Source organism: Dermacentor albipictus, chromosome 1, assembly GCF_038994185.2.
Source record: "Dermacentor albipictus isolate Rhodes 1998 colony chromosome 1, USDA_Dalb.pri_finalv2, whole genome shotgun sequence".
In the NCBI taxonomy this organism is placed as follows: Eukaryota; Metazoa; Arthropoda; class Arachnida; order Ixodida; family Ixodidae; genus Dermacentor; species Dermacentor albipictus.
In genome coordinates this window covers 214,411,665-214,434,111 of record NC_091821.1, presented here as the reverse complement: position 1 = coordinate 214,434,111, position 22,447 = coordinate 214,411,665, and the positions used below count along the sequence as shown (strand labels likewise).

General features: G+C 41.7%; 1 protein-coding gene across 8 annotated transcripts in view; it reads left to right on the top strand.

Annotated features, from left to right (window-relative positions):
- Nucleotides 1-22,447, top strand: part of LOC139054180 (eukaryotic translation initiation factor 4E-binding protein Mextli-like) — a 511,761-nt gene that overhangs the window by 457,177 nt on the left and 32,137 nt on the right. For all 8 annotated transcript variants that reach the window (XM_070530844.1, XM_070530846.1, XM_070530850.1 and 5 more), the window contains 5 exons: nt 1,039-1,099; nt 5,495-5,549; nt 5,614-5,790; nt 13,233-13,289; nt 13,517-13,638. In XM_070530844.1, coding sequence (XP_070386945.1) covers nt 1,039-1,099; nt 5,495-5,549; nt 5,614-5,790; nt 13,233-13,289; nt 13,517-13,638 — 472 coding nt within the window. The remainder of the gene's footprint in view (nt 1-1,038; nt 1,100-5,494; nt 5,550-5,613; nt 5,791-13,232; nt 13,290-13,516; nt 13,639-22,447) is intronic.

Here is a 22,447-nt window from a genome sequence, read left to right as displayed (position 1 = left end):
AACCAAATATTACTGCACTGCACTCAGCAGGGAATTTACAATCTGCTGTCAAACACAGTGAAAAATTGCTTGCCCTCAATTCTGCAATGTCGTCTTGCAGCGTCATAAAAAGCAGCTGGCTCACCAAATGCTATTGGCTAATTTCGTGTTAGCGAGAACATTCTCAATAATGCATAGTTTCTAATTCTGAATTAATGAAAAACATACATGTCTGCAATCTCAAAAAGACACAAAAATCATTTTGTCTTTGCACTGTGGGTAGCTGCGTCTGCTGCGCTTGATCACCGAAATGGCAGTGGCATGCTACGTAGCATAGTCTACAATGGCCACCACCAGGTGCTGCAATGAGCCCTTTCATTGTCACGACACAACTTTTGGCCCAGACTTTGCTCTCTTGGCGTCTCCACTGTTTAGCTTCCACCATGCTAGTGGAGATGAAAGGAGAGAGAGAATCTGGTATCGGTGTCTCTCCACTTATAGCTGAATGACTTTAAAAAATTTTGCGACATGAGATTCTTGAGGTAACACCGTTTAATAATGCAGCCATTCTATGATTAGTTAGAAAAGTGTTTCAGAGCCCCTTTAAAGAACGGGCATTCGATGCAGTCGTATTGCGTATCTGCCACAACGTGCACGTGGTTCTTGTAGCTGGCTTTCCTTGTTTGGCTCTCATATTTAGGCTTTGTGTGTGTGTGTGTGTGTGTGTGTGTGTGTGTGTGTGTGTGTGTGTGTGTGTGTGTGTGTGTGTGTGTGTGTGTGTGTGCGCGTGCGTGCGTGATTTTTATTTTGTTAAGGGATGTGCTTGTGTTTGCTGTATAGATTTGCATGAATGATTTTAGTTTTGTCTCCATGTCACCAAATATTTTTTATTTGGCATCAGTGCATGCCAAGTGCAAATGTGCCTGAATTCTGCATTTTTGAATTGTGTTGGATGCTATATTCGTGATGTTGCTAGGAAACGGGGCTTCCACTTCTGCTGCTGCTGTTTGTTGCATTGAATTTGTGACTTTCTGGCTGACGACTTTGTTGTGGTTACAGTAAATCCAGGTGTGCGAGACAGGCTGGTACAGATAACAGGTCCCAGTGAGGAGACAATAACGTAAGCAACCCACTCTCTTGTGGCTGTTTGTACGTTGGTTGCACTGGGTGCCCTGCAGTGAACAGGAGCCATGTTCTCAATCACTTTTCATTATGTCACTTTCACTTCATTGTTAATTGGCTGTACAAGGGAACAGAATGTGCTGAAATAGACCGTTGAATGTGCATATTTCTTCTGGAATTTTATTCACACAGTTGTCGACTGCCTTGGTAAGATGTGCTGAAGCAATCTGTGTGAACAGCAAATGCTTATCGCTAAAGTGAATTGCATTGAAATTTTTCATCACGCAAGCTGAAAATACCCCTGAAAGTGATCAAGAATATGGCCCCAGATTTTTATCTAGAATTGCCTAAAAGGACACTTATGGGATTTAAGAGTGCAGGTACTATGCCAAACAAGACAGGAAAATTGAGACTTGAAGTGATCAACAGAGGTTGAACGAGGAATGTCTCAGGCTTTTGAGCCTGAGGCATCCCTTGTTTGACTACTGTTATCAGTTGTTATGCCACTAAGTGCTGTAGGTGATGAAATTCGTGACCACCACTTCACTAATACATGATGTGGCAAATGAAAACAGGAAATGTCCGAGGTGGTCTCGGACTGCTGACTGCTGACCGCTCGTATAGGCTGATGTGCGCTGATGCCTTATTTTCATATGGTTTCATTGCACGCTGTATATTGGAGTATGTGTGTATAATCTGCTACTAATATGCACAAGGCTATATGTAAGGCAATGGATCACTTTCTCCACAGCACACATGGCTCAGCATAGATAAATCCTAACCCGCCGTGGTTGCTCAGTGGCTATGGTGTTGGGCTGCTGAGCACGAGGTCGCGGGATCGAATCCCGGCCACGGCGGCTGCATTTCGATGGGGGCGAAATGCGAAAACACCCGTGTACTTAGATTTAGGTGCATGTTAAAGAACCCCAGGTGGTTGAAATTTCCGGAGTCCTCCACTACGGCGTGCCTCATAATCAGAAAGTGGTTTTGGCACGTAAAACCCCATAATTTTTAATAGATAAATCCTAGGGGGCTTGCAGGGGAAAGGACCATGTGTACATGTCTCTTTGTCTTCTCTTATCCTCTAAGCTTTCGTAGCTTATTGGGCACTATCACCCGAAACAGTGTATTAAGCGAATGTCTATGCTTTTATTCAACCTGTGCCTGTATCTTTTAACATTTCCTTATCTATCATGCCAAGTGTCCCATACAAGTCATAACTATGGGGCGTCATCTGAGCCTATAATGAGTGACGAAATGAATGGTATGTAATATGTATTGTTAAGAAATGAGCTCCCTGAACTATGCACCCTCATAAAAACTAGCCAGGTTACATTATCAATGGTTCGAAAAGTGTTGCTTTTGTGCCAGGTTCGCAATTCAATGAACTCTGTCCTAAACAAATTTAAAGGGACATTAAAGAAAAGTTATACTACCAAAATAATAATACGAAAAAAGCCGCTCTTACGGTGGGAGAAGTGTGATAAGACAAAAATGACTGACTGGTGGCAACGTTGGCTTCAAATTCTGGCACCAGTTCACCGTGACATGGATTCTGCCAGTCTCCTCAGGCCTAGGTATTTAATGTTTTGTCGGTAAACATGGAGCACATTGTATCCTAAAGCAGCCAAAGATTGCACTTTGCAAGTTTCAAGCACTCTACTGAGCCACAACGGCCCAAATCTGATCAGATAACTTAAAATTTGTGCGCCACACTGACATGTCGGCACTCAGGTTGTGGCGCAAATTTCAAGAAATGAGACTCGGACCTTAATTTTCTTTTCTAATAATGAAGCTGCTACCACAAAATTCATGTGAATAGAGTTTCTGAAAGTATGCTTTATCAGTCTAAACTGATTTGTTATTTCTCTTTGGTCTGTCTAATGCACAGCTGCTGCCTCGTTTTTGGGTGCGTAGATTCAACATGTGCTACAGCAAGCTCATCACTGTAACTAAATAATGCAAGCAAATCAGTGCTGTTCAACAGCAAGATACGTGAAGCAACACATTCATGCATAGCCAGACACTCTGTCACGCCTATCTGGGGAAAGCAAACTGGGCCATCTCAAATCAGTCTAAAGCATGTCCACTCTGATAGAGTAAGCTTTCTATGTGGACACTGTTGCCAAAGAATAATTTTCCTTCCAGCTCACAAAGGGAAAGTTGCAGCCCTGTGCATTTGCCATCCTTGGAGCACAGGCAGGACAGCCATCTGCAATTTTGATATCCACTACTAGGCAACCTTTCAGTGGTGCTCTTACTTTATTTTTATATAAAGTTACTGTATGTGGCTCCCTTTAGGAAGCTGGAGTTGGTGCCACTGTTTTCTGCACGCCACTCGTGTCGCTTCCAGTAATTCCAGCGCCGCTATTGCCTGAGCTCCATAATGTGGTCAAAACGGGCTGCACTGCATTACGGAGAAGCCAACAGTTAAATTACGGGGTTTTACGTGCCAAAACCACTTTCTGATTATGAGGCACGCTGTAGTGGAGGACTCCAGAAATTTAGACCACCTGGGGTTCTGTAACGTACACCTAAATCTAAGCACACAGGTGTTTATGCATTTCGCCCCCGTCGAAATGCGGCCGCCGTGGCCAGGATTCGATAGCCAACACTTCGAAAGTGACGCCAACATTTAGCAGGACCTGGCCAACTAAGCGCAATTGACATAGACGCTGTTGTTATTCTTGTTGCTTCCTCCTCCATGCAGCCTTAGTCAGTGCACATGTCTGCTAGATTAAATCCATAACACGGATAAATTTGTCGGGGATGTGTAAAATTGGATAAGGGAGCTACACTGGAATCGTGAGAATAAACATAGTGGTGCAGGGAAATGAAAATAATGAGTGAGTGCATGCATTTCCTCGCATCATTCACCTTGATAGTATTCAGCTACACAAGGAATGTTGGATGTGACAGTGCTATTTTTTGAACACGTGCATTCACATCTTTCAGCTGTTGCGAGCCACGATCTATGGCTAATAAGAATTGGAGCTAATTTATGAAAACTTAGTCTTATATGTCATAGGATGAGAAGCCAACCATTATATGTGAAACTAAGAATATAAATTGGAAAGGTTCACAAGCATTGCCACCATGTGCCATTTGTGTTGTCACATGCTGCATTTTCAGTAATCGTTAGATACTAAGTATGGCAAGCATAAAATCTGGGCTCGTGAAAGTGAGGTGACCAATCAACTTGTGCTTCCATATTAAAAATTGAAAAGTAAGTGAGAAAAAAAAAAACTCTGCTGGCAGTGCCGCGCAAGAGCAGCTCTTATGTGTACGGGAGGTGGCCTTCCTGCTTAACTTTAGAGCTCAAAGTGGCGGACCTTGGCACAACTCTGGCTTCCTAAAGGGAGCCATATACATTAACTCAACTCCTACAGGTGGTGCACAATTGTTGTGCAAAGCAATGGCTGCTCCCAGGTCCTTTTTTAAGACCCAAAAGCAAACCTTGAATCAACCTCGGTTGTAGAATACCCTCAAAGAAACCTCAGCACTTTTTCTATGCCAAGAGAGACGCAGTTGCTTACGATGAAGGGGGTGACTTGTGTAGGATTCTAAGTTATGTTGGCAACATCCAAGGTCATATACTTTGTATAATGGCTACCACCTGCTTTGAGTCAGACAGGGGCTTGGTGACGGCACCTATTTCTATAAGTAGAGCCAACATAGTGGGGGTAGTTCTTCAAGTGAGTTCTTTTCTAGGAAAGTACAGTAAAATTAGACAAACTGCATTTTCTTTCAATTTTTTATTATCTATTGTTGAATTCTATTTATAAATTTTAAGTGGAGACAATGCATCTGATGGAGACAATGCACCCTACATACGTCAGATTTCTGATTACATTGTGGGTGAAACACCAAGGGCAATGCCCACTCACTTTTTTGTAGCTTCTAGTGTGCATGTTGTGGAAGGAGTAGAAGCACAATGGAGTGCTTAAAGGGTAATCTTCGATTTGACTTCAACTCTATTTGTATTCAAGATGTTCAGACACTTTGCTGGAGGATATTCATGAAGTGTAATGCCATGTAGTATTGTTAACATGACTTGCGGGGCCCCTTTAAAACCAATTTTTCTGTCGTGATAGTGCTGCAGTACTTTTTCTGCTTGTCAGTAACCTTTTCATGTGTAGTATTTTATGTAAATGGATGTTTATTGCCATTCTCAAGTTTGGAATGCGAAGTGTTTATGCCTTCCAGTTACTTAAGAGCATTTAGAGCAACCAATTTTTTAGTGAAGAGAAAGTGTAACCGTACTACTATCACTATCACTGTCATAAATTAAGTGTTTCACCTCTTTGCAGCTGTTATTGATGAATATTTCTATGTGGCCTTTGTGAATTCATGTAAGTTCTGGTTTGTTTGTTTTTGTTTTCCTTATAATTAGGCGAGCTAAAGAGCTGATCGAAGATACTATTCGACGCAACGCATCTCCAGTTCGGGTAAGCATATGGTATTTCTCACAGCTAGGGCAAATACTATAAAGATGGCCTTCTTATTTGGCAGGAAATGGGAGATGAGGCATCCAACAATTATGGTGTGGGGGCTAAAGAGTCCTGCCAGAAGCCTTCCCTGGTGCACAGTTACAGCATGGGTGATGCTAGTGTGGGGGAATACACCACCACCATCACTGTGGGCAGAGAAACCATCCGAATCAGTGGACACAAGGCTGTCCTGGTTAAGGTGAGTTACTCTTTCAATTTTGCTCTATTCGCAATCTGTTTCTAGCACTGTGGCAAGTTTTATTTGCTATGCATTCTTCTTTGTGCTCTGTACATTGGAAACTGCAAGTAGGATAGTGTTAAGGTAATGTTAGTTTGTGCTTCGCACTATAGAACTTGTAAAACATTTGCTGCTATGTAGGTATGCTAATAAAATCTTTGCCATTAAGGTACGAACACACTGGCGTCAAAACGCACGCGGCACGCCACCGCCGGCGCGCCGCTTGCCGTGAAACCTGCCGCGGAAGCGGTTTGGTCTGCCGCGCAGAGGATGGGTCGAGGAGCCATTTTCGGCGGCTTGCCGCGTGCCGCGAACCAATGAGAGACGCCCGGGCTTTCTCCTAAGCGCCACCTCTTGGCTACTGCCGAAGTTAACTTCCAGCGGCGGCAGAACCACGATCGACGACTGAGCGCTTCGAGCCAACTGCGACAAGCAGCGCTAGTGCTTCGTCTGCGTGCCTTTTGCGCACGCCACCGTCGCAACAGCAGAGAACACACAATGACCAAAACGCTCATCGTCGTCAGAACATCGTCGTCTGCATCTGCCATTGCAGGAATCAACGCGATCAGCGCGGTATCTGCTAACCGAGCAAGGAAGAAGCGCGCGACAACCGCGATATCGCGCCTATGCTCGCGCAGTTCGAGACAAGGCGAGATCAGCGCTGTCATGTGACTCCGCGGCGGCCGCCGCGCGCACAACCGATGTGGCCTCTCTGCCGCGCGGCGTTCTTGCCACCGGCGGCGTGCCGCCCGTGTCTTGCCGCCAGTGTGTCCGTACCTTTAGTGTATGCTAAAGTTCTATGTTAGTAGTGTTAAGTCACCTGCCACTTATTAAATTGCTCTGCCAGCTGCTGAAAGCAACAAGCATGTAAAACTGCACAGGCTCTAGTGCCCACAGGGGGGAAAGCATAGTAAGACAAGTGGCAGGGTGCTGGAACAGGAAGTTACATGAAAGGAGCCCTGAACTGCTCTTTATCGGAAGTGTAGAAATGCATTTGCAGTTAAAACAGGCTATTTCAGAGATGCTTTTCCACAAGAAAGTACTTCAGTCCATTCAGCAGAAGGGAAGTTTATTGGCAATCAAACACCCCCTTAGCAGTGCTCCTGCTCCTTCATTGCCTTGCACTGCAAAGGCTACGGCGGAGCGGGGTGTGCCCACTACGCTCCGCCTACTGAATGTCATCATCATGGAGTTTCATATTAATATAACTAGAGGGAAATCTGGCGCTGCGATCTTTCAACCATCATGGGAATGATGGGAAGTGCAGGCTACGGATTGACATTCTGTTGACTGGCAAACTAGCTTACAAGTATTTTTTGGCAGTTTTGGTTTGGTTCTCAGAGCAATTGCTATAACCTGCAATGGGGCAGTGCAACGCAAAGTTCTCCGCCTTTGTACTGTTGCTCGAAGTGGCGATGGGGCCAGCGGCTGGGACGATGTTGGTGTGGTGTCGAAGCCCTGACGAGAAAGCGACAGCATCGTAAACGTTGAAAGAACACGTTTTGACCATTTGGACCTTGGTTTGTTAAGTTTGGTATGTTGAAGTTGTAGCGTTACGTGCTTTATGAAACTTCATAATAGGAAAAAGAAGGTACTACTGATACAAGACATAGACAGTTGTACTTCTAGTGGCTTGACAATCAAATTTTATTGAGGGGCTCAATATGCATTGCTCATTTATGTGCTCATTGAAATGCATGTCTCAGGACTTTGAGAACACAAACTTACTCGTGGTAGGAAAGGTTGCTGCTTCCTGGCTGTAGTCTAGTGTCACAAAATAGGTAAGTGCAAAGCCACCCCATAACGTTTCAGAAGTGGCGCGTCAATATAAAATATAATGAAGCATACTCGTAGGAGGCCACAAGCGTCCTAGCTAGCACTGCAGCAGATGTGCTTAAAAGTACTTGAAGACATTCAGCAATCTTGACAGCTGACGCAGCCCTTCGAAAGAGCAAGAGATTTCGCAAGTGCCTGTTGTCTGCGAGAAGTCTCGCGTTTGCAGCGAGCAGGCATCGTAGCAGACGACTCTTCTGGAATTCCTCTCAAGGGCGCAACACTTTCTCACAATACGACAGTTTTAGTTCCATAAATACTTGACGAGTATTTTTATATAAGTACATGCACGGTTGTTGTTGCTGTTGTAAAAATAAATAAATTATTATTCTCTAGCGTTAAATCAGGAACAGAATCACACAAGAATGCATACCCTGGTGTGTCCTGGTGATAAACCATAGTAAAACGTGCTTCAGTTTCAGAGTCATACAAAGTTTATGTAATGTGTTGTACATTATATAAGATATTTAGGATATAAAATTAGATTTTACGCGATCATATTTGAGTATAGCTTCGTTTACTGCGCCGCAAGCAAACGCCACTAGTCTAAAGATCGAAGTCAATCCAAAGCCTGTACTTCCCATCTTTCCCATGTAGGTTGAGGCAACGCTCATGAGAGCCCCCGTAGACACTAGCGCCACATTTCCCTCTAGGGTATTTATTTAGAAACTCTGTGGTCATCATGGCACACAGTTCACTTAGATGCCACTACTACTGATTTGGTGTCTACGACGCACCAAACGTAAGCCAGATACGGTTGTCCTCAGCGAGCCGTAGTGGGCTCAGCCAGCGGACTCGTCGCGGCACCCCATGATGGCCGTGGTATCTAAGCTACGTAGCAGACTGCAGCTACATGCAACTGTAGTGCATATGCGCAGCGTTTTTTTTGTCCCCAGCAGGGCTTGAGTTCGTTCGCACTCATATGCTCAAGTCAGGCGATGCTATGTGGTGTGGATCGGCTTTGTTCTGCACCAGCTTGACCGATGGATAGTAGCCACATTCTTTTGGTAGAACATTCCCAAGAGGGTGCATAACAAGTTCCAGTGTATGACCAAAATTTGCCATGTGGCCTGGTGAGGGGCCCTTTAATGTTTGCCTGAGCACGTGTGACACCAATAAAACTACGAACCTTATTTCGCGCATTATCTCTTTGCTATCACCATCAATGCTCTTCTTTCTGCCAAAACTGCGACTTTTCTGTTTTTCTTTTCTCTTTTATTTTCGCTCAGGACAAATGTCCGCATCGTTTTATACTGTTTTTCATTTGTGGGTGCCGGCTGTGGAGCACTAAGCACAATTAGCTATGGTGTCCGAGGTTTAAGGCCCCGCTGGACACAACACCCACAAATTTGGGACACTTTAACCACATTGATGTATTGCTCTCGGTGCAGTCTGCACCACACATGCTGGCACTCATAACCCGGCTATTATGGCCCAGTCTTCATCCAAGTTGTTTGTAACTGCTTACTAACAAGATACTATCTACCAGGAATGCTCTGGGAAGTTGTGAAGTGTTTTAATGTTGAAACTTTAAAACCCCAAATTAACAAAATTAGCAATTTAACGAAGTTTTTCACTGTAAGTACAACTTAATTATATCAAATTCGGCAGTAGTCTGCTCACAAGCAGATGATGAAGCAGAGAAATATTCCCAACAATTCTTCAACTCTTTCTCGCAAACTAAAAGAAAATAGGAGTATTCAACTACACCACGTATTTATTTCGTTATAAAATCCACAAAAGGCCAAATTTGCAAAAACAAAAAATTTGAACATTTTAGAGACGTTTTAAAAAATGTAATCATCACCCATTTTTATGAAAATTTTACAGAATACCCACAAATGACTAGTAAAATTTAGTACTCCAAAAACATGTTGCATTATTTTATTTTGTTTGAGAAAGTTGAGCCTATTTTAAGTCCCATGTATGGTCATCCCAATAATGTGTCTCGTTCTAATAACAAAATAAAAATCACACTCATATTGATTTCTTAACTCATTCTTTTTGTTGTAGTAAAGAAGAGTGATTCAGAGTCTTTTTTGCCTCTTTTTAGCCATCAGCTGAGTTGAGCTTGAGTTTTCAGGGCTAAAATAAAAAGTGGGCAGGCTTTATCAGGGACACAGCCACAATAAAACATATTGTGTGTGCTACAGAGGATGTATGGGTACTGGGGTACAGAAATGATGTAACCACATAGACAAGTTACATTTATTCATGCATTCAAAAGCTTCCATAGTTATGTTACAGCTAGTTGGTGTCGTAAGGTATAATTTTGCAATCATGCTTGCTGCCTATTTGTTTTGCAGAGTGTGTTTGGGCACAAGGGTACAAAATGAACCCCCCTACTAGTAGCACTCGAGACTGACCTGCTCCGCTTGAGCCCGCCGCAATCATAGATGGTTGGGGCTCCTGTACTTGCCTCAATCTCATGCGCTTGTGCTCCCTATGGAAACCGACACATTCTACCTTGGTCAGAGGGGCTGGGTATCCCTCTATCTTGCTGCCCGAGTCTCTTCACATCATTTCTGGACCCTATGTGTCGAATGCAGGGGTGCGATTGCCGAGCAAGTGTGAAATTTGCGTGAGCAAGTGTGAAATTTCTGCATGAAATTGTACACTTGTTGCCTTTAACTCTCGATGAGCACCAGATTGAGTTCGATAAGTTATACCTACTATAGCATCCTCAGCTCTCTCAGATACAATGACTCCTGCTCAGATCGGCAAGCGTACTGCCAAGCTATGCCTCTGAATGCTGCATGTGAGTCTAAATTTATATTCGGTTGTGCCATGCATGGCTAGAGTGCCTCGATGTCCTCCTTGCCCGCCTCTCCGTACAGGGTGGAGACAACCGTGGTGTCCACTACAGCATTGGGCACACAAGCGCTGGCAACACGTCTCTATGGCGTCCACCATTTGTGCGCCCAACACCGTAGTAGATGCCACGGTTTTCTCCACCCTGTACGGAGCAGCAGGTGAGGAGGACATCAAGGCACCCTAATGCATGGCACAACAGCGGCGCCATTTGCACATGTGACTCATGCATGATTGCGTAATGGCTTCTTTCCTCTACATAGCAATAAGACAGTAACACTCATGGCATTTATTCACGCATTAGAAAGCTTACACGCTTAACTTATCATACATCTAGTGGGGGTCCTACAGTCTAATCTTGCAATTGTGCTTGCTCCCTATTACCCGCGTCGTCAAAGGCAGTGGGCACAAAATGGCATCTCTCCGTCTTGGGGCCCAAGTTTCTTCACATTTCTGGACCCTACGTGCTGAACAGGCAGGGGTGCCATAATTGATCAAGCATGAAAAATCTGCAAAACATTTCGCACTTACAACTCTTAATGCCTTACAGCCTTAACACTCTTAATGAGCAAAGGTATTAGTTTGATGCATTATACTTGCTATGGCTTGATGAACTCTCTCAAATGTGACCAATCCCACTTGTATCGACAAAAGTACCGCCAATCTATGGCTCTGGGAATGCCGAGTGCAAGGCTAAATTTAGCTCAGATTGCATCATCCAAGGTGTGAGAACTGTGCCATCTGGGCATGCAGCACATGAATGATCGAATGATGGCTTCTTTCCTCTGCACGATGATACCAAAGTAATGCACATGGGGAATAGGGTTGCAAAGATATAAGCGATAATAGTATAACATGTTTCTGTTGGATAGGGTTTCAGCAAGCGACACACCTAGACCGAACTGAAACACATTTCAAGTCAAAAATTTCATTATATTGAAATCGCGTACAAACGTGCTTCATTATATGCATATTCTATGAAATATGTTCTCAAAGTGGATTCCACAGGCCCCTACTCAGGGTCCCACGAGCCACCGATAAATTTTCCCTGCTTCCCCACTCGCCAAGTGGCTAAGACAGTGAACCATACGCATTTCTGCCGTTTGCACACAGCTTCCGGTTGCAGATAGACTAGCGTGCGCGCTGACGTATACGTTGGAGGATTAAAAATTAAATGCATGGTGCGGCACAGCCCAGCGGGCTCCAGTGTGGCAGCTCGACGAACTCTGAGCACTTCAAATGCGTGGTGAAATAGCAAAAACGGCACTAGCGTCCAGCCGAAACGAAGCAGCAGAGTCCGTATTGCCATAGTCATCAGCAGAAATCGTACATAATACAGGGCTGACAGCAACGCCCGAATGCTTCGTGCCTAATTGTGCCCTACAGCCTTTATTCTTGCGTTGATAGCCGCGCATAAATCCACGTTGGCGGCTGGCTGTGTGCCTTCATAACTGCGTAGTCGCCATCCATGATCGCGGCAATAACCACCACGGTTTCGTCCGCAGCGGTTGCGGCAAACAATAGTTTCGTTTTGACTCGGGGCGCACATCGGCTGCCTGCCTTCAAAACTGCGTAGTCACCATCCATGACTGTGTTGATAGCGACTTCAGTTTCGTCTGCATTTGTGGCAACAAATGGTAGTTTCATTTTGACATGGCGCGTGCGCCAGCTGCCTGCCTTCAGAACCGCAAAGTCGCACCCTCCCTGATCATGTTGAGAGCGGCCGCAGTTTCATCCGTAGCAGTTGCAGCAGACAGTAGTTTCGCTTCGACTCGGTACAAAGACCTCGAAGAGGAAGAGCACCTGCTATGTCGTGATGGACGGACGATTTGTTGGCGACCAGCCCACTGGCGACAAAATAATCGAGATGTGCTCGTGGTATTGAAAAGCGTGTCTCAGATATTGGCGCGCACCGTGGCTGCTCTGCGAAGGAAGTCACGAGGCCTTCGCCTCTGCGAGCGCTAATCAGTCACGAGATGAGAATTGTAGCTTCCGCACTGCTCTTGTGCAAAATAGAAACAGGATTTGCTGATTCATTCAGTAAGGAAAAATGTGTTGTAGTAAGCTTTGTTCATTGTTTTCTTGATACCCTCGATAATTCGGCATTCGGTTAATTCGAACATATTTTTCGGTCCCGTAAAATCCGAAATAATGATGTTTCACTGTGTTCAAAGTTCTAAGACCTCTTGTGATGAAATGCAATAAGTTGTCCCGTGTGATAAGCACGGAAAACTCATTCTTTTTTGGTATGCCTTGGTTGTGATGCTGTCTTGTCTTGGCTCATAAGGATTGCACCCAGTTTCGACCACATGGTTTGTACGTTGCCATCAAAGTAGCCTGCCCAACACTACCATTGGCCCCAAACATGTCGCATGCTATACCCAGCCTCTATATTAGGGGGGAGGGGTATGGCACTTCATTGAGCTTGGCAGGGTTCCTTGGGACCAACATGCTTGAGCACCCCTGTTATAAAAACAAGAGGTTATGAAAAGTTGAATACTTTGTTATACGGGGAATTTCGTTATACTAAAGTTTGATGGTATTTAGAAGTAATGGAATTTTATATGAAAAAAGGAAAGTGTAACGAAGGAGAAGTGCTGATTTCCACAACTTCAATAAATCGAGGTTTAACTCTATTTAGCGAAATGTTGTACGTATGAAGTTCTGTTAATTGAATTTCACATTTGAATTTTTTTATATTTTTGCACACCCCTAAATTGATCCTTTTAAGCAATTGGGGTTTTTCTTGTGTCTTTCAGTCTGCTAAGTTGTTCCTGGAGAAGTACTTATCTAACATGGGTGACTTCACTGACAAGGTGAGCTGTGTATCATCATTTGCTGAATAAACATACTTTCTGCTGTTTTCCTATTCTTACATATTTTGCTTGTACCTCTAGCAGTTCTCAGGTCCTCAAATTGGCAGTGTTGTTTGTATGTGCATGTCACTTGCTCTGGAAGGTAGCACACTTGCTGTGCACCAAATGGAGGTAATCATGTTTTGGCACCTGCGTTTAGCGTAAATGTTTCTTTTCTTTTTTTGTAGGCAACTATGGACATGCTCTCTGCATCAAACCAAGGATCTTACATGTCTCCTGAGCCAACCATGCTCTCTAATAACCGAGGAGTGTCTGAAATGTGCACTGAAGCAGCATCATGGCAGGGGCTGTGAGTGCACATCGTTGGCTACTTGCTTCTTTTTGTGATACATTGTGCTAGGTTATGTGAGGGTACAGTCGAAAGAGTGTATGGTTGAATATAACACAATTGAAATTCACTTGTAGCTTTACAAAGTTCTCATCATAGCAATATAGTCCCTGTGATCTTTCTTAATTCCAGTTGCTACACTTCAAAAAGTTCTTAATGGCTATGGCTTGGAGAATCCCATAAGAATGATAGAAATCAACACATTCATACAGCAGCTAGTGTATGAAATTAAAAGGATAGTACAAGCAAACACAAAGTAAGACATTCCATACCACATTCTCCGTACCACAACCTTCAAACCAATCAGGCCTTTACTATGCATAGCACGCAAGGTTTTGTTTCAAGGTGACCTCTTGCCACGTATTTGTCTGCAATTCGTGATGGCATTGTTTGGGTATCGACATTAAGGATTTTTCTTTTTTGTTTTCCTTTTTTCTTTATTTGAAAATCCTATGCTGCATTACTTAAAAGTGTGCCATGCTCTACTGGAGACTGTAATCTTTCCCCAAAGTTCCATCTTATTTTTTTATTGACTTACTATCCTGGAAGAATCAAAATTCCCCTCTTGTGGAAATCTACGTAGTGACACTGCTGCATCTCATCCTTTGTCATCTCCTGTAAGGTTTGGTTCTTTAGAAAATCTAAGTAAGTTTAAATATACGAATATGCGGGGTGAAAGTTATAGGGTGAGTGCGAAAGAATGTGTCATTTTTGTCAGTTTCCATCACGGTTAAACATGTAGACCGAAGGTGAATATAGTCACACCTGACCATACCTTTTTGTCTAGGATCCTTATTGTACAATGCATAACGGAGCTTCTTCAATATGTAGATGTAACAAGTACCATTTATGGTTGCTCCAGGTTCCATAAATGAGCCAAAATTGAGCCCTGTGCATCCAACAAGACCTTGTCCATCACCCCTGCAGGTGGTGGCCACTGCTAGGCTTGTGGTGCAGATTGTCTGTTCAACTTCGAAATTATTCACTGATCTAGTGCTTTTGATGCCCACTCATGCATCTATGTACCATGAGCTCTGCGACGAGATTCTGTGGCTGGAATTTTATTTATTGGTCACATGCTGACAAAATGAAACATGGGGTAAGCCTATCAGTTTCGAGTTCTTGTAGAGAACTACTGAAATCTTATTATACCACTAGCAATCAATGATAGCTCAAAAGATGGCACCACATGTAGCACGCATTCAGTCTCGTACAGCTGAAGATGAGTACACTGCAAAAGTAGTTTTCTCATTACCTATATTATGACTCATATATTAAGTAGTTGCGGGCATTTTTTTTTTTTGCGTTTTGCGTTGCTCCTTGTGTACTTTTAACTGAATTTTGTTGTTCAATGTGACACTACTTATAAAATGTTAAACTACAAAAAAAGCAGTTTCCATATAATGTCAAGCTTGCTCTTGCTACTTACATTTGGGAATGACTTCAGGAGTAAATAGTAAAAAAAAAAGAGGAATTTAAGAAGTAACTCCCTACACTTTGAGGTGAAGTGGTAGACAGCAGGTGTCATTTGTAGTCATCTTGATAAGTATCTTATAATGTGCGCCAATATCATTAACTAGAGGCACTGCTCTGACAACTTCATTACAAGCGTTTGATGCCTGGCCATCCCTTGTGACCACTTTTGCATCATACCCTTTTACAAGAAATGTTCTTGCGGATTTTTGTTTTTGTTCTCTTCTTTGTGTAAATTTTGGTAGACATGGCTTATGGTTTTGATCAGGTGTACAAAGTCGCTAGCATTAACTGTTATCAAATGATTTGAACAGAGATGGTTGTATCTTGAAGTTCAACACTGTCTAACAACACAGAGCTATGCTTCGAACCATGTGACTTTCAGCAGACATTATTTGAGACCAACATTCTCAAAAGCTATTCATATTGTATACAGCTGTAGAACTTTTTCTAGTTGGGCATTGTGAGTGTTTTGTTGCCTAAATGTTATTCATTAATGGTGTGATCACATTTCTTGCATTGCAGTTGTGTATTAGAAAGGGAGTGGTAGTAGGCATGCAATCACTAGTCAGGCTTTAAAGCCCCATATGCTTGTTTTTCTTCAGCAACTTCTTATTTTTTGAACACCGCATGTGACAGCTGCTACTTCAATGGTGATTGACTGTGAGGTTTGCGTTGAGAAAGAAAGTTACTATGTATTTTGCATGTGTGTTGCAGCTACTTTCAGCTGTTGTGCTGTTCATCAACTGTGCACTTATATGCTTAGCTTGCTAACTGGAGGTTTCATATGCATGGAAGAGAGGCACTAAGATGCAAGCTATGCATTTAAAGTGTACTGGATACGTTAACAGCAAATATGTCTCTCTTAGGTATTAATTTGTAGGTTGAAATTTATTGGCAAGTTGTTAATTGTGTGATTGCTGCTGTTCTGCTAAATGTCATATAAACAAAATTTATTAGATGCCCCTTTTTTTTTTTAATCTTCCAGCATTGATACAGATTGTCTTCATATCACAGCCTGCAATGCACCTGCAGTATGGCAGCAGTTCAAGAAAAAAAACATATATGCATATTTTTAATGCTGTGTAGTTTCTGCTTGTTGTTTACAGAAACTAGTCACCATTTATACCTTCCTTGAAAACATTATTGTAATTTGAAGAAGAGTGTGCCCACACGAAGTAGTTGAGCCCATTTAAATCTATATTGTATTCAAAACAACTCTTATTGAGCTAGAGAAATATCCTTAAAAGTATAAACCCTTGTTTGACTGTGCACAAAACATGGAATTGTACAGTAGATTCATCTTACTTAGGCTGGATAGACACATTTGAAGTTAATTTGGCAACTACTATGTGGAAAAGTGCCTATGTGACCACATGTACAAGTCCCCATTTCTTCATTTGGAGCTATTTCATTATATATCGTAAAACTGCTTCCAGTTAACCATCTCTGATCCAAGGAGGCACCAGCTCGTGGAGTGATCAGTAGAAAGGGTATTGTATTGTGGGCAACAGATGTATAAACTAAATACACAAAATACTTCGTTAATAACAAGTGCATGTTGATGTGTTTTGCTTGTATAGTTGTTGTAAGAAGGAGGGGGGGGGGGGAGGGAGGCTGTGGCAGGTTTATCTTATTCTCCTTTCAAATTATAACCAGTCAGTCTAGCCAGAAGGCTTCATATAGCACTCTTAACATTGTAGTGATCACCTTTAGGAATTTTGTGTTTTGCGTTTTGCAGGGTTTGCATCTTAATATTAAATTCAGAATAGCTCACATGCCATTATATAGTACTGTAACAAAAAAAAGAAATGGTCCCAGTTTTAATAATCGCTGACATTCAGTAACATGTTTGTGTGTGCTTTTCTTGCTGTAGTGTGTTCAACTTGTCAATTTCTTTCATTTACTATTCCTCCTGTTCGCTTGTACTTAATTATGGACTGTCCTACATGAAAGAGTTTTGAGTAGATTAGCCATTTACGCTTGAAAAGTTTGTTGTGCAGTGAAACTAGCACACACATGGACCTGGGACCTTGTCGAGGTGAACTCAAATTTGTTGTGGTAGAGCATATTTCGCATATTTTTGTCCATGTCCTTAGTGGACCTTTTTGTTTTTTCTATTGGAAGCTTCTTTTTGGAATAAGTTGTGTTGGTCGGTTGTTGCCAGTGAATGTATTGAAATGTTTATGCTGTTTGTAATGATGTGTCTATTATATGCATGTTGACCAAGACAGCCAGTTGTTTACTCAATAAAATTCAGTTTTAATTGTTTTGGTTTTTTGTTTTCCTAAAGTGATGGTGCTTGAATTTTTTCTCGTTTTGTTGCCATTTTTATATGTTGTGGAGCTTAAGTATAAAATATTGATAGTAAATAATTTTAGTATGCCTTAGTTTGGACAATTTGTTTCTAGAATTATTTGTCATTCTTGTATTTTAGTTTCGGGCTCTCTTATTGCAATATACTTGCATTGTGAAATTCAACTTATTTATTTCCCATATAAAGAAATTGAGCATTAATACATCAGCTTGAACTAAGTAATTAGTTATGAAAGCTATGCATACTATTTTATGCAGAGCATCCAAATACTGTTGAGCCAGCTTATGTAGAACTCCAAAGGGATTACTAATATAGATGCATCAGTTAATTCAACATACCTCATAGTAATTTGATCCTGTTTAGAAGTCTCAGAAGGAACCCATGCATGTTGAACGTATGCATAAGAGTATGCCAGTGTAACTGCTAACTGAAATCATTGCACATAATTTTTTTTAACATCATTGATATCTTTTAATTGCCTATAGACTGCATACTTGAAAGCAATATTTTTCTTTTTGAGAACCGTCTTGAGAGACTTCAAAAAAGTTTTTCTAATTGAAACACGGTATTTTTCCATCAATGCTTACCATTGAGGGTCGCAACCACAGGTTTCAACTAGATGGTGATCTTTCCTGGTGTAACTACAAGCAAACACTAGCCCTGGCTGAGTCTGCACCAGCTCATTTTCCAATTTTCACCACTGCTGAGAGCCCGGCAGATGAAAAGCTGTCATTTTATTGTGCCCAAAGCAAAACCCAAAATGCGTCCAAGTCTCAACATCAAGATTTGGTTGCTGTGCCCAAAGACAAGATTTGATTCATTCACTCTTGTAGAGATATGGCAATAAAGATTTTGAGGAAGTTCTACAAGAAGCTTGCAGGGGTTCTGAGGACATCATCTATGCAGAAGCACAATTTTGAAATTTTACACTTCTGAGAGACCAGTCTACATTGTGGGCAAATTTCATGCAAATTGGTCATCTTCATTAGTAGTATAACTGTGTAGAAACTTTAAACATTGTTTTTATTTTTTTTATAATCTGGCTGTTTTTTGCTGCTTATGCACCAATGTTCTTATATTTAGTGTGGCCCAATCTTGGTCTAATTTTGCATGCACATACACAGGGATTTGTAAACTGCTAGATTTTAGGCTTTATTGTAATATGCAGCAATCTTGGTTATGTGGAATATAAGAAAACAATCATCACTGTTCTCTAACTATAGTCAATATTATGAATTTTATTTTTTTAAATAATAAAGTGAAAATAAAATAATTTTTAAAGAGGTCTTGCAATGAATTGTCTCTAGGAGTAATATAGGCTATTTTGTAATGCTCGCCTAAGCTTAATATGAAGCCCTGAACTTGCACAAGAGACCGTACTTTTCTACTTTCTGGGGCACAGGAAAATATCTAGATAAAATATTAAGAAACTAAATGCTTTTAAAAACAGATTTAAACTTCATATTGTGCATAAATTTCATCCAATTAGCTCTGGTAACAAAAATGGATCTGTGAGGCAAATCTCCCCTTCAGACTTATTCCAGAACCTGAAAACTTTTCAGCAGCACATGTTTGCACAGTGTGTACATGCCTGCCATATAGTCTGCACCATTACATTCTGTTGTGAGAGCACTGGCACATTGTTGTGCAACTGCTGGGAACATACATTTCATTGCACATGATTTGCTCTGTGCATTCCATATATGCTTGTACAAGGTGGCACATAATGATGAGCACCCCGAGCGTCGCTGCTCTAACAAAAGTGGGTTTTTAGTTAGAGATGAAGTACAATAAGCATGAAAGCAACAATTTCTGGTCGCAAGTCTGCCCATGATAAGTGGTCATGACCACAAGGGGCAGCACCAAGTACTTGGAAAAAGCATAGCACCAAGGTGTGGTATGGTATGTTCTCCTCTCGGGCACTTCTCCATTTGTGTTTAGACTTTAGGGTTGCTGTAGGGCACTGCTGAATCTGCCTTCTGCTGGCTCTTCATGCATTCATGTAGCAGTGTGCACTCCCACATACATCTTCCTGCTTCCACCCAGCACTGGTTTGGGGTAGCTGACGCGCGCCATCATAAGATGTGCATTGCGCATGGTGTAGTACCATGCAGTGTGGACATTCAGTGCCTGGTTGTGCATTTTCTCGCCCCAGATTATTGTACAATGGGGTTGGTCATGAACAGGGAGTTTATAACTGGCGCACAGCTGTACCCTGCACTTAAGGGCCTTTGAATGGGTTAAGGGGCCGTTAAAGGTCAGCTTTGCACTTTTGCATTCAGGGGTGGCTGAACCCCCAAAATATCTGCTTGCACCCCCTCCCACCACCATGGAGTACTCAGTGATGAAGTGTTCCTCCCTCCCTTCTGGAAACAGAAAAACCCTGCTACTGTCCCGATCTGTATTGGAGGTTATTTTGTGTGCAGATATGGCAAATTAGTGTGGTCCATTGTAAGCTACAGTTGAGCTTGCAATGTCTAGCACTTCAAGGGTATGCTGCAGAATTGCTGTAGTGCCTAACCTTTTACTCTGATTTATGAATACTTTGATATCTTTACTGCGATTCTGCCTTATTTGTGTGATAATGCTGACTTGCAATTTCTGTATATTGTCATTTTCCTAGTGGTTTCTGAATTTTTATTGTCTTTCTCTTTTTTGCTTTGATGTCTCAAAAAAATTACATAGTGAGTGGCTTGGGGGTTTTAATTATGATCTGCTGCTGAGCATAAGGACACAGCTTCCAATTCCTGGTCGCAGTTTTTTGTATTCCGCTCCAATAAGAGTAGAATACAAAAATGCTTGCGTAGCATGCTTAGGCTGTCAGTTAGAGAAACCCAGTTGGTAAAAGTTAACCATCTCTTATAGTTTCTATGTTGCTTCGGGTCATTAAATTTAATCAATCAAACACTCCGACATTGTTTTTGATGGAGAATTGAATGTAATGGTAAGGTGTACTGTCATGTTGCATGTCCTGAGAATTCACTTCAGGATGCTTCGAAAGTTGTAAAATGAAGGTAATTGTAATTCAGTGAACTTTTGCCTAGTGAATGTTACTGTACTTGAATTTCTCAACACATGCCAAATAAATATGTTCAAGCTTCTTGAAAATTTTAATGTATTTTTTTTATTATTTACTCCCAATTTTAACACATTTTCTGTTATTTCAAAATGAGTTTTACTTCATTGCTTTATGAAGGTGTGTGTGAAAAAAAAGTAGCTGAAGACATGATCTAAGGAAGCGGAATTAAACTGTGCTCCAGTGGTCAGAAGGCTCTGCTTCTCTTTCGTGCATTATGTATTATATACTGAGTGTTTCAGCAAACACTTTCGAAAATTTTTTTTTAATTGCCTGTGGCAGGAAGCACAATTCTAGTCCATGAGTTGGTCTACTTGAAGAGGTGGACATTATTTACACAAAAAATTGGAGTGCGTAATGGACTGATTAACAAAAATTCACTTATTAAATTTTTAACTAATTACCTTATGGCACATATTGCAATTTACAAATTCCATCCGGGGAGTTCGCAAGGCAGATCCACTTAGAATGAATTCTCAGGATGACACCAGTTTCGCGACGTTAGTTCCCGAACTTTGCGGAGAAATGCATTGGCTTTCCAGTTACTTTTGTGCTTCAGTGTAAAAAGACATTTTGTTAAGAAAGTGGACTGACAGTGCATTCTTACTGCAAGTTTGACAGCGCATATGTTGTAAATGGTATCATCAACACAATTCTCTTCTATTGGATATGCCTTGCAGTCTCACCGACTAGAATTTGTGCAATATGTGCGATAAGGTAGTTAAGCAAAATTCACTAAGATTTTAACTAATCAGTTGATTAAGCATTTCAATTTATTTTGCTCATAATGTCCACTTCCTTGAGTAGACCGGCTCATGGACTAAAATTGTGCTATCTGGCGCCGGCAAATTTTTAAATTTTTTTTTCCTAAATAGAAACACCCTGCATATTAGGGGTGGGTAAATATTGGAAGTTTCGAATTCAAATTGAATAGTCTTATAGTTGATTAATATTTGTGTCGAGAATTCACTATTCAGAGTTGTCCAATAGTCGTTTCATTTGAATACTGTAAAAGACAACAGTTCTTGCCACCTGTAGAGAGAAAACAGGCAAACAGAGACTACTGAATAATTATAGTGCAGGAGAACCACAGTTGTTGCCCAGACGATCCATTTCCTAAACAAACACATGGGTGGAGATCACTTACCCCCTATAGTTACCAGCCATTGAGTAAGCGTGTCTCACTTTAGGCAGCCTACGAATTCGCTGTCTCTATTTAGTCGAGGCAATTTATTGACCAATCTTACCATGTTCGGATTCCTTCAAAACTATGCACGGTACTGTAGTATTGTCTCCAGCTCCTTTAGCAAGCACTGCGCTCTGCTACATGTATGTGACACGTGCTGTTCCTTTTACAGCATAGCTGTTACAGGGAGTTCTACAATAGTTTTTATATGCCAGCATGGTCAATATGAAATGCAAATGCAATACAGTGTGTGTAAGAGCCCCAAATTCACTTTGAAACATAATGATCAATGATTATAAAATAAAAGTTACCTTGTGTATGTCTCATTCAGATAAACAAAAAAATCTATGCACAGGATTTTTTTTAACCAGTAATTCATATTTCTGTTTCTCACTTTGCATTATACCAGCTCCATGTTGGAGGTAAGCCGTAAGTTTATATGACTGCGGCGGTGAAAGCGGATGCCCAGGTGCATCATCACCCACTCCAATAGCTTAATTGCTATGGTGTTGGGTGGCTTAACTTGAGTTTGTGGGTTCAGATCTGGCTATGGGGGCCACATTTTGATGGAGATATAATGTAAAGCCCTTGTGTTATTTTAGGGGCACCTAATGGACATCAGGTGGTCAAAATTAATCTGGTGTCTGCCACTATAGTGTGCCTCATAATCAGGTCATGCTTTTCCCACCTAATACCCCAGAATTTAATTAATTTTTTG